We start from the raw sequence: 13,663 nt of genomic DNA on the forward strand, positions 1-13,663 counted from the left end.
TGGTGGAGGGTATAACAAGTAAGAAAAGCGTAAAGTACCCCCCACCACGAACTGTATTGAAGTGAATTCCAAAAATTCCGAAAATGGGGAGATATCGTCCCAAGGGGTCCATATGAAGACGTTGACCTATATCGACAAATTTCAAGTGGAAAGTTGTATACCCTTAACGAAGACTAACTACCAAATTTTAGTCATTTCGGTGGGATATTGAGGTCGCAACCTTTAAAATACCGAAAATCAGGAGGTACCATTCAATGGGGGCTATATGAAGACGCGGACCTATACCGATAAATTTAAGGTAGGATGTTGTATACCCTTAATGAAGACTTACTACCAAATTTCAGTCACTTCGGTGGGATATTGAGGTCACAAGCTTCAAAATACCGAAAAACAGGAGGTACCGTTCTATGGGGGATGTACTAAGGCGTAATACCAAATTACAACCGATTCGGCGGTCAAATGTTACAAATATCTTAAAAATTCCTTAAAACGACGACACGTCACTTTGTATGGGGGCTATACGAAGACGTGGACCTACATAGCCCGCTTTCAATACCAAATGTCCTACGTACATATAATAGATTTTACCAAAATTTCATCCACCTAATTCAATCCGTTCGGACGCTAGAGTGATTTCCACAGACGGACATGGCTATATCGATGTAGAATTGCACGCTGATCAAGAATATATAAAGTTTGTGGGGTCTACAATGATTATTTCGAGTAGTTACAAACGGAATGACAAACTTAATATACCCCCATCTTATGGTGGAGGGTATAAAAAACAAAATACTTTTTTAGGGTGATTAGGACATTTTGGAATTGCTAATATACCTTTAATAAAAGTTCCAAACCGAACCTCAAAGAGCCCTTAAATTGCACGTACATAAGTCAAAATTTTGAACTTTTTTAAGGGTTATCTTGACGCTTTGAAGAAATATCACGATTAGGGAAGTTTTGGTCAGATCTATGAGCGCCAGAGCGATTGCTGCTATTTTTCGGGTTCATACGCATAGTTTCATGATTCATCACCAAGATCCATATTATAAAATTTTTTCTTGCACCGATCAACAGGGGATCCAAAAATGCCATTTTTGCCGCCAAGTGTTAGTTGGTGGAATAAATGCCCCAATCTCACGGTATAAAACATGACGATCTGATATGGCACAACGGAAGTTGGGCCACCCTCACGACCTTCGTTATTTGGCGAGTATCGGTCAATATTGAATTCGTTAACCAGTATTTCATAGTGCTATGGGATGGTCCTTTATCGACATACAAGGTTTTAATGTGCTCGATGCACTCTTGAAGTGATAATCCACGTCGTAAATAGTGAAAAATTATCGGACGAAAATGTTCACAATTAAATTCAATTTTTTTGCAAAGTGATTTTTTCATGTCGCTACCCAGCAAACCAAATGTCCGGATGTCCGACACATCTGAACATTTTCGGAAGCAAAATCGTTTAGATTTCGTTCCGATTTCTAAACGATTTTTCGAAGTGGAATTTGTTCAGATTCCGTTCCATATTCTGAGCGAATGTCAGAAGTAAATTTCCCTTGGAATATATCAAAGGTTTTCTTCCGATTTCGGTACAAAATTCTGAGCGAAATGTCGGAAACTAATTTCCCTTGGAACAACAACCACCTTGTGTATGTATCTAACAGCAAGGGGTTGGTTTCGTTGTGTTTGTTGCCGAAAATCAAAATGTTAGGTTATAAAATTCGCGTATACAATTTTTAAATGTAATTGCTACTATAACTACAAAATGATAACAACCCAGCAAACCAAATGCAGGATGTCGACGCATCTGAACAATTTCGGAAGCAAAATCGTTCAGATTGCGTTCCGATTTCTATACGATTTTTCGTAGGGGAATTCGTTCAGATTTCGTTCCGATTTCGGAGAGAATATCGGACATAAATTTTCCTTCGAATATAACATATACGAATTCGGATCGATATGTCGGAAACAAATTTCTCTTCGCACAACAACCACCTTTTGTGTATATCTTATTTCATGCTGTTAAATATATACAAAAGGTGGTTGGTTGGTTATACCCTCAGCATTTATGCTAACGAGGGTATGTACACTTTCATACGGACAAAATGTGCCTCATCGAAATAATGGTTTTAGACCTCAAGTATGTTCGGACGAAATGTGTTTCAGACAATTTGGAGTTGATTTAGCCATGTCCGTCCGTCCGTCTGCTTGTCTCGATCGGGTCAGCCGATTCGGTCCAAAATTTAGCTTTGGTAATATTTTGTCCAAATTTACTTTAAGTTCGAAGATGGGTTATATCGGTCCACTCCTTCCGATACCTCCCCCACAAAAGTTCGCAAATGTTCGGAAAATTTGTGCGCACGATAACTCTTGAAGGAATTAACCGATTTGGCTCATACATTGCACATCGTGAAATTCAACCAGACTTAGATGAGATTCCAATATGGACTCCCACACAAAAGTTCAGTTTAGGATCTGCTCTCGAATCGCTTTGATTTTTGTTGTAGCAACTAGTATTCACTGTCCCCCATACGACAGTATAAGTTTCGTCAGGGGCAAGTCTATACTTCCTGAGAAACTAGCCTGAAAGGTACAAAAAATCCCTATGACACCGTGTGTAGTGGTTGGAGCGCAAGACAACTCTCGAACGGATCTGCATATTCGGTCCAAAATGTGGCATTCGTAATATTTTGTGCAAACTTAGTTTAAGTTCGAAGATAAGCCATATCGGTCAACTCCTTTAGGTACCTCCCCCACAAAAGTTCAAAAATGTTCGGAAAAATTGTGCGCATGATAACTCTTGATGGGAGTGACAGATTTGATCCATACTTTACATATCCTAATATATCTACCAGGTATAGGCCAGGTTGGAATATGGACTATATTTGTCCACTCCTTCGGGTTCCTCCCACAAAAAATTTTGGATAAATTTACTTTAATACCAGCTCTCTAATCACTTTAGTTTTTGTTGAAGCAACTTGCATTCGCTGCCTCAATTACGACAGTAAACGTTTTTCAGGGACAAGTCCATACGTCTTGACAGCCCGAAAATTGTAAAAAAAAAAACCCCTGTGGCACCATATGTAGTGGATGGAGAGCTCGAACCTAATACTGCGTTCGTCCACACTTTGGATATTGTAATATTTATTCGAATATTAGATGAAATTCAAAGGTGATACTTATAAGTCCACTCCTTCCGGTACCTCACAAAAGTTCGAAAATATTCGCTAAAATGGTACGCGCTATTTCTCAAAGACGCCGATTTGGCCCAAACTTTGGATCTCTAAATATTGTCGAAATTTAGTTTGTGTTCAAATTTGGGACCTATCTGTCTAATCCTTGTGTTCAACATTTTTGTGTGGTTAAGGGTCTGTTCGCAAACTCTATCTATCGATATCCCCTCAAATTTTTGAGCTTTAATCCTATCCATACTTTTGTCGGTTCATACGCCCAATATTTTGAAAACCCCCCCGTAAATGCATAAGTTTTTGTTTTGGGGAACAAGTATTTCAATCCACACAGGCTGAGGGTATATCTCTGTTGGCAAAGCCGGCTGATACTTTTTTACTTGTTTCATTTTAGTTTGTTGTCGAAAAACAAAATGCTTGGTTATAAAATTCGCATACACAATTTCTAAATATTTTAAATATAAATGAAACATATAATAATTATAATTTCTGCATGTTCCGTAAAACAATTTGGCTAACTTTCAAAATACCGAAATTGGGGAGGTACCGTTCCATGGGGGCTACATCAAAACGTCGATCTATACCTAAAAATTTCTGGCGGAAAGTGTTAAGACTCAAAGAAGACTAAATACGAAATTTCCGATATTTTGGTAAAACATTAGGAACCCGCGGACCTATACACTAATTTTCTTCTGGAATATTTTACAAAAGTGGAAGACTATATAACAAATTTAAGTTTTCGGTGGGATATTGACGTCACAACCTTCTACATGAAGGCGTGAACCTATACCGACACATTTTTAGGAGAAAGTTTTATACCCCCAACGAAGACTAAGTACCAAATTTCAGCCATTTTTGTATGATAATGAAGCTAAAACCTTCAAAATACCGAAAATCGGGTGGTTCCATTCTATGGGGCTATATGAAGGCGTGGACCTTTACCGACAAATTACATATGGAACGTTTAGTACCCAAAATGAAGACAAAATACCAAATTTCAGTGTAATTATGGGGCCATTTCGGTGTGATTAAAAACACCGAAAATCGGGTGGTAACGTTCTATGTGGGCCATATCAAAACGTGGACCGATATGGCCCATTTGCCTCACAAAAACATCCTAGGAGTAATAGAAACTTCTATACCTTCTATAACTATCTTAAAAATTGCGACCTGTATCTTGATTTCAATAGCCGGGCCGATGGACAGACGGACAAAGTTTTATCGACTTAGAATTTTAACCTAATCAAGAATATGTATACTTCATAGGGTCTCCAATGACTATTCCGATGTGTTACAAACGGAATGAAAAATTTAATTAATTAATTCCGAAATCATTCAGAAATCTGTACGAAAATTCAGAATAAGAAATTCGCCTTCCGAATTTCCCAAAAATGTTCATCCGATTTCGATCTAGCTTGGATTTTATGGCCTCATCTTAACATGGTTAAATATTGACTTTTTAAAGCAATTCTGGCCTATATCTCTGAAACCTATGTGAATCTTCATCTGACCTTTGAAGCAAATTTGTAGATAAGGGCAAGAATAAAATACTTGGAGAAGCACTGAGCTCGAAAAACTATATTTCAAAACCTTTAATTTTTTCTTAATGCTTTCTTTTGGAAAGATATTCGCTGGAATGTAATACACAACTCTTCAGAACATACTATTATTGTAGAATGCCTCTATCACGTTGTTTTCGTATATGTCGAAGATTTAATAAATATGTCAATAATGTGGTTAAATCCGAACTGCGAGAATAAACTGTTGGTGTGAACTATGTTTGAAATACGTGTTGCACAAGATACGATGCAAAATAACCCTGAAACAACAAAAAGTAAGCATTTTGGAGTTTTAGAATGTTCTGAAGAATTGCTGAGAACTTTATTTGGAAGATTTTTTCAAAAGGTTACTTGGTTCAACACCCAATGGTTTGACCAGAATTTCAGCAATTATATAAAATTTTCTATATTTTTCGAAGTTGATGCCCCAGATGGAGATTTTCTTATGTGGTCTGTTAAAAAGATAACTTCTACTAGTATAGTGTGTCAATATTGCAAAAGACAACAAGACCAAAATTCCTAATCGTTTCTGAGATAAAGGTCTGATAAATGCAAAAAAACTGTAGTTTCTTTAAGCCCGGTTTAGATGAGAACATAAAATCGCGTATATATGTAATTTACGACACACGTTTTCTCAAGTATTATAATCGCGTATAAAGAATTCCATTTATGTAAACATTTTTAAAGAAAATCGCGGTTTAGTACGCGGATTTATCAAAATATATTTTTACTGATTTTCCTATATCCAAGGTATCTATATCCGCGGTTTTAGTGGATGGATTCGATAGCGGATTCGTCGCGTAAAAAAAACTAAATTCACGCGGGGTTCAAAGAAAATTGAATGACACTTGTAAATTTTAAACGTAAAAATTGGTTTATAAAAAAAACACGCATCAAATTTTGGCCTTGAGACTCCAATTACTCAAATAATGCGTTTCCGCATTAATAAAAAATCGAAAAATCCCGAAATTCCGGCTTCAAAATGTCATCATCTATTTTAGGTGGATACAGTGGATATATCGAAAAATCATACACTAGTATCATGTTGCTCAAGGAGTATTCTGTGATTCTTTTTTTGGACTTAAGTCTATGAAATGTAAGGTTAAGCCAAAAATCGGAAGGGAACATAAAACAATTAAAAAAATATCAGTCGGCTTCTTCCGACAGAGATATACCCTCAGCCTGTGTGGATTGAAATAATTTTTTCCCGAAAAAAACTTATGCATTTAGGGGGGTTTTAAAAATTGCCGTATAAAACGACAAAAGTATGGATAGGATTAAAGCTCAAAAATATGAGGGGATAACAATAGATAGGGCTTTTTTATCACACTAGCCTACGAAAAACATAAAATACAGCTGTAAAGAGGGCCACTAGAAAAACCTAAAAAATGTCTAAAGGATCCTCGAACCGACCCTTGACCACACAAAAATGTTGAATATTTGTGTGGGTGGTATCGCAAGGATTGGACAGATAGGGCCAAATTTGAACATAATCTAAATTTCGACAATATTTAGAGATTTCAAAGATTGGGCCAAATCGGTAACTACATCTATGAGAAATCGCGCGTACCATTTTAGCGAATATTTTCGAACTTTTGTGGGTGAGGTACCGGAAGGGGTGGACTTATAAGCACCACCTTCGAATTTCAGCTAATATACGAAGAAATATTATAATATCCAAAGTTTGGACGAACGCAGTATTCGGTTCGAGCTCTCCAGCCACTGCGTATGGTGCCACAAGGGTTTTTTACAACTTTCGGGTTGTTTTCTCAAGAAGTATGGACTTCCCCTGAAAAAACTGTTACCGTCGTACTTGAGACAGCGAATGCAAGTTGCTTCTACAAAAATCAAAGTGATTCGAGAGCAGGTCTTAAAGTGAATTTATCCGAAATTTTGTGTGGAAGGTACCCAAAGGAGTCGACCAATGTAGTCCATATTCGAACCTGATCTATAGCAGGTAGATATATTAGGTTGTGTAAAGTATGGACCAAATCGGCCATTCCCATCACAATTTTTCTGAACATTTTTGAGATTTTGGAGAGGTACCTGAAGGAGTGGACCGATATGGCTTATCTTCGAACTTTAACTAAGTTTGCACAAAACATTACGAAGATCACATTTTGGACCGAATCGGCAGATCCGATCGAGAGTTATCTTGATCTCCAACCACTACACACGATGTCATAGGGGTTTTTTGTATTTTTCAGGCTATTTTCTCAGGAAGTATGGACTTTCCCCTGATGAAACTTATAACGTCGAATGGGGGTAGTGAATACAAGTTGCTACAACAAAAATCAAAGCGATTCGAGAGCAGGTCCTAAACTAAACTTTTCCGAAATTTTGTGGGGGAGTTACCTGAAGGAGTGAACCGATTGAGTCCATATTAGAAGCTTATCTAAGTCTGATAGAAATTTCACGATGTGCAAATTATGGACTAAGAGTTATCGTGCGCACAAATTTTCTGAACTTTTGTGGGGGAGGTACCGGAAGGAGTGGACCGATATAACCCATCTTCGAACTTACACTAAGTTTGGACAAAATATTACGAAAGCCAAATTTTAGACCGAATCGGTTGATCCACACTTGGGGTCTTAAACCATTATTTCGATGAGGCACATTTTGCCCGTATGAAAGTGTATATTAGAGTGGTTTTAAAAAATCGATGTTGGATTTTTTATGCGGCACCCTCCTAAAATATTTAGTTATGTTAAAAATTAAGATTGCCAAAGTTTGAGCTCAATCAGAATATGTTAACACGTGCCACTGGGCCTCGAAGTATCCAAGGACCCTTTATATAGCCAAAATTAAAATCTGACCCGATTTTCAAAATTTTTTGTAGGTTTACTTGTTTAGCCACTATGAAGAACTGGTAAACTGTTTGCATCGATTGCACCACGGTGGCACAAACTTTGGCAATCTTAATTTTTAACATAACTTAATATTTTAGGAGGATGCCGCATAAAAAATCCGACATCGATTTTTTCCCTTTGAGTTAAAACCAGTCTAGTGTATATACCCTCGTTAGCATAAATGCTGAGGGTATAAAAAGTTGATGGTTTCAACCCATTTTTACCAATTTTTCTACATTGATGCCAACACAGCTTCCACGAAAATTAATTTCAAAGGTCGACATTATGAGATCCCTCCTAAAATACTTCATTTTAAAGAATTGCAGTCATACTATATGGAATATGTTAACAGTTCGGGAATTCTGAATGGGTGAAACTCGGATTCTTACTTACTTACTTAGCTGGCTTTTGTATTAAACAGAACGTCTTGTTCCATAAGCCGAACTAAGAATAGATTTCCAAACGCACCGATCTTTTACTTTACTTCTCCAATTTTGGATGCCATGTTCTGCGATATCTTCTTCAACTTGGTCCTTCCATCGGAGTTTTGGCCTTCCCTTGGGGCGTATACCGTCGAGTGGCTCGTATTCAAATGCTTTTTTGGCGGGGGCATCTTTATCCATCCTGCTAACATGGCCAAGCCAACGCAATCGTTGTAGTTTGGTACGTTTTACTATATCGATGTCGGTCGGCTGGTATAGCTCGTGGTTCATACGACGTCGGTATTCACCGTCAACGCATATTGGTCCATAAATCTTTCGAAGAATTTTTCTCTCAAACACACCAAGTTCTGCCTCATCTGCTTTCGCAAGTACCCATGCTTCAGATCCATACATAAGTACGGGTAGTATCAGTGTCTGGTAGAGCGTAAGTTTTGTTTGACGAGAGGTGGTTTTACATTTAAACTGTTTACTTAGACCAAAGTAGCATCTGTTGGCCAATATTATTCTTCTTTTGATTTCAAAACTGATGTTGTTCGTTTTATTTATGGCGGTGCCGAGGTAAATAAAGTCATTTACTACCTCAAAATTGTAGTTCTGAACATCAACAGTTGGTCCGAGTCTACTGGACGTCTTGCGTGTTGATACCATAAACTTTGTCTTATCGCCGTTGACTGTCAGACCCACTTTGGCAGACTCTTTTTCAATTTTCGCGAAGGTGGCTGTTACGGATCGAGTTGATCGACCTATTATATCAATATCGTCTGCGTAGGCCAGTAACATTATATCCTTATTGTATATAGTGCTATTTTTATCCCTTTCAGTATATACATTCGATTCTCGTATGACCTTTTCCAATAGAATGTTAAATAGGTCACACTATAGGCTGTCACCTTGCCTGAAACCTCGTTTCGTTTCAAAAGGTTCCGAGAGGTTCTTTCCTACTTTAACAGCTGATCTTGTATTATCCAATGTCATCCTGCATAATCGTATAAGTTTTGCAGGGATACCAAACTCAGACATGGCTTGAAACACCTTTGATCTAATTGGGCTGTCGAAGGCGGCTTTATAGTCGACGAACAGGTGGTATGTGTCGATCTGTCTTTCGTGGGTCTTCTCCAGTATTTGGCGCAGTGTGAAGATTTGGTCCATTGTCGATTTACCAGGTCTAAAACCGCATTGGTATGACCCGATTATGTTATTGACCATGGGTTTTAAACGTTCACACAGCACACTCGACAGCACTTTGTATGCGATTGGGAGCAGACTTATGCCTCTGTAGTTTGTACACACCGTCTTGTCTCCTTTCTTGTGTACGGGACATAGGAGGCTGAGGTTCCAATCGTTGGGTATGCTCTCTACCTGCCAAATTTCGGTAATTAACTGATGCATACTCCTTATCAACATTTCCCTACCGGTCTTGAACAGTTCGGCGGGCAGCCCATCAGCTCCTGCTGCTTTATTGTTTTTCAGCCGATTAATTGCTGTCATGACCTCGCTTTGGCTAGGTGGAAGACATTCAACGTCGTCGTTTGCGATTGGTTCTGGTATATCTTCATCGACGCCCATAATCGATACTAAGAGCTTCTTGAAATGCTCCTTCCAGATCCTCAGTACGCTATCTGTATCAGTTACCAGATTCCCTTCATGATCTTTGCAGGAGAATGTGCCTGCACCATACCCTTCAGTCTGGTGTTTTACACTCTGGTAAAATTGGCGGACTTCATTCTGACTCCTGAACATCTCGAGTTTCTCACACTCACGTTTTTCTTGCTCTTTCTTTTTTCTTCTGAAAATACGCTTCTCCTCTCTCCTCTTCTCCCGATATTTTTCTTTTGCGCTTCGTGTTGCTACTGAATGCAGGGTTGCTCTGTATGCCGCGTTCTCTTCTTCAGTAGCCATACGGCACTCCTGATCGTACCATAGATTTTTAGGTGGTGGTTTTTGGTACCCAAGCACAGATTTTGCGGCAGTTTGAAGTGAGTGGGCTATTCTTTGCCACCGCGCTTCCACATTATCGGGACAAGCAGTTCCGTCTTCCAGCATGTGAGTCAGTTGAGCGGAATAGGCTTGTGCTATCTGTTGTGTTTGCAGCTTCTCGACATCCAGCTTCCGTCCTGTGTTAGATCGCACTTTTGCCGCAACATTAAGGCGAGTGCGTACCTTTACTGCTACAAGGAAATGGTCCGAATCGATGTTCGCTCCTCGAATTGATCGGACATCTAACACACTGGACGAGTGTCTTCCGTCTATCACAACATGATCAATCTGGTTTCTTGTTTTCCCATCTGGGGATATCCACGTGGCCTTGTGTATGTCGAGGTGTTGGAATCTGGTACTGCTCACTACCATGTTTTTTGCCGCTGCAAAATCGATCAGCCTCATTCCGTTGTCGGATGTTACCTCATGGAGGCTGAAATTTCCGATCGTGGGACCAAAGATATTTTCTCTCCCAATTTTAGCATTAAAATCTCCTAGAACAATATTAATGTCATGGCCAGGGCAGCGGTCATATGCTCTCTCTAGGCGCTCGTAGAATATATCCTTGGTCTGTTCATCTTTCTCTTCGGTCGGGGCATGGGCGCATGTTAAAAAACTTTGCTTTTATTCGGATTGTGGCAATTCTCTCATCAACAGGAGTGAAGCTGGAGACGAGTTTTTTAAGCCTCCTATTTACCATAAATCCAACACCTAGCTCATGTTTCGTTTCATGGCAGCTATAATACAGTGCGTAATCGTTTGTTATTTTTACGTCTGCCCGGTTCCATCGCACTTCCTGTAAGGCGATAATATCAGCATTGTACTTGTCAAGTACATCCGCCAGTGCGCAAATTGCACCTGCTCTGTAGAGAGTCCTGACATTCCAGGTGCAGATTCGCAGATCATGGTCCTTAAAACGTTTGCGGGGTTCGTCAACTTTAGAGGGGTTTGTTTTTCTTCTTTTTCGTTGTTTTTTCATAGTAGGCGATGTTTTGACGGGGTGAGTTACTAGCCCAACGCCCAACCCAAATTTTTAACGTTCTTATGCACATGTTAGCTCACTACCTTCAACGGATGTTAAAGGCAGCTCCCCAGGTGACACCACGGGGAGGTCAGTGTCCACTTGAGATGAAAGAGGGACCAAGATAAATCCTGGGCTTTGCCATGTTAAAGCCGGTCAAGACCGTTGCTTGGTATCATTCATCCCCTACGTCACCCGAAACTCGGATTCATCAATTGTAAAACATTTTTGGTTTTTACGATAGGTAAGTACATATTTCTTTCATAAGATGTCGGAATAGTGTACGCTAACGATATATTCGGTCTTTTTTTAGTTGTATACTCTCCTTACTTATTTTGTTTTGTAGTGATGTTTTGAAAAGTCAAGTTGTCTGGCCTAAAGAGTTTTCACTTACTAACATTACAAAATATTTTCTCATCGTTGCCATTGCAACCGAATTCTCAAAAGAAGCATTGTTACAAACAAAATTCTTTAATTCATATTTGGGGAATGGAACTTGCATTTTCTTTATCATTTTATCCATATTACTTTTGCAGTTATTTGCCTAAAGTCCTTAAGGTCTTTGCACAAGATGTGATAATGTCGATGGGGGTGTTCTTCCTTGCGACATTTTATTCTCTTTTTCGTGTCTCATAAAACCCATTTTATGTAGTGCACGTGCCAACATTAAAGAATATTTTGTCCTTTTTGTTTTTGTTTTTATTGATTTTTTTCGTCTTGTTCTTACCTTTCCCCCCACCAACCACACCGCTACAACCAAAGTACAAAGGAAAACAACAAAAGAATTTAAGAACTTTTTACTTACTTGTCAAACAACGAATGATAATAGGATTGTCCAATTTGTATGTCAGCCGTTATGGCTGTCACAAAATGTGCCAAGGGATTTGGCAAGTTTTGTGCTTCCTTTAGGACATTCTGTCCCCAGGTTACGGAGCCTTTACGCAAAGCATTTACAACTTCGCCGCGGACGCCTTTGTTAAAGGGACACACAGCACGAAAGGCGCGCATGGAACCCAACAGTCCCAGACAACGTAACAGAAATTCGAGTCTTATCAGAGATGGTGGATTAAGAGCGGGAAACACTTTGCGATGCTGGCGTATCTGTTGCAGTGATCTTTCGACAAAACCATTCATGGCCTCGGCCAGCCATTGTTCAAAGTCTCGTGATAAATGGTCCTGGCTGGCGGTGCTCCATTGTTTTTCAACTTCTGTGAGCAGGCGATGCATAAACTTGGGATCAAGTGGTGTGTTGCGATTTAGTTTGGCAGCTGCCACAAATCTAGAAAATAAAAACAAAACAGTTATGTTTCTAGGAATAAGGACCATGGATTTTGTTTGTGGGTTTTCATACCTTGCTGCTGCACAATGCAACTCCGCCAAATCTGCCTGCACGGCCAACTGATGCAGTATGGTCAGCGCTGGCCCCGGCAATTCACCATTCCACGTCCAAGAGGGCTCATGTGTAACCACCTCATGTTGCATAAACACCCTTTGCAGTTCTTCCAAATTGTGAACATCCATTGTGTGATCCCTATCCATTTGCGTACCATCACCAGATTGACCATCACGTGTTGATAGCCATAATTTTAAACGTATGCGACCCTGCACCGTACTGCGGTGACTACGTGCTTCCAATTTGAACCACCCCTCCATGCCGGTGCTGGGTATATCGGCAATCGGTATATTAACACAACCAAGAAAATCATCTTGTGAGCCTTGACGTGCCGATTGGCAAACCTGTTTGAAGAAACGCCCCAAACCCCGTACACCACGTACCTCATTTAAACGTGACACAGCATCCAGAACACAGCTCTCATCGTCATGGTCCCAGATGTCCAAGTGGAATGTGTCTGTGTTCATGTCATCAATGTCACTGTGGAGATGGTGGTGGTCATATTTTATATTGTTGTTGTTGTTGTCGTTTTTTTATTTTTGTTTGAAGAGATCATGAAACGATAGAAGAAAAATATTCAAGACGTGAAATAAAATGTTACGAAAATGTGCATAAAATGTAATAACTAAAATGTGATAAAGACTTGACCTCAATGGTTAAAGAGTCTTTTGAGTGTGTGGTTATGGTTGATTCTAAGGGGTTTATATTGTGTAATATGATCCAATTTAAACTATAACGTGTTTACAGTGTTCAATGATACATACAAACATATAATGTTTACCATATTTATGTACTTTTGACAGAACTGAAATGAAATTTATTAACTGAAAATGTAATTTAGGGGATTTGTTGTGGTAACTCCGCTTTGGGGCAGATAAAATTTGAAATTTTATGGAAATCGGAATCGTTGTTATTTACAATTAAGTGAAGGTATCTCATTTTGAATCGATTGTATCTCTTTGGAAGAAACGTTGACGATTGTTTTATGAATATCACAAGGATATCTAATTGTTATACACTTCACCATTTACTATGAACGGAATATGGTTTTTTTTCTCAAAAATTATTTCCACTAATGGGAATGAATGTACTTTTGCCTATCAATAACTAAAATAACGTTTATTCTACTTAAGTATTAAACAAGTAAAAAAGCGTTAAGTTCGGCCGGGCCGAACTTTTCATACCCTCCACCATAAAATATTCTGAAATAAAATGGAATAATTAGTTTTC

General features: G+C 39.0%; 1 protein-coding gene across 2 annotated transcripts in view; it reads right to left on the reverse strand.

The window, feature by feature from the left end:
• The window catches only part of unc-13-4A (BAI1 associated protein 3), a 595,010-nt gene that overhangs the window by 27,548 nt on the left and 553,799 nt on the right, over positions 1-13,663 (reverse strand). For both annotated transcript variants that reach the window (XM_073987488.1, XM_073987489.1), the window contains 2 exons: positions 12,392-12,913; positions 11,846-12,319 (listed from right to left, as the gene is read on the reverse strand). In XM_073987488.1, coding sequence (XP_073843589.1) covers positions 11,846-12,319; positions 12,392-12,913 — 996 coding nt within the window. The remainder of the gene's footprint in view (positions 1-11,845; positions 12,320-12,391; positions 12,914-13,663) is intronic.

This window comes from Musca autumnalis, unplaced genomic scaffold, assembly GCF_047663935.1.
Source record: "Musca autumnalis isolate F117 unplaced genomic scaffold, ASM4766393v1 scaffold_4, whole genome shotgun sequence".
In the NCBI taxonomy this organism is placed as follows: domain Eukaryota; kingdom Metazoa; phylum Arthropoda; class Insecta; order Diptera; family Muscidae; genus Musca; species Musca autumnalis.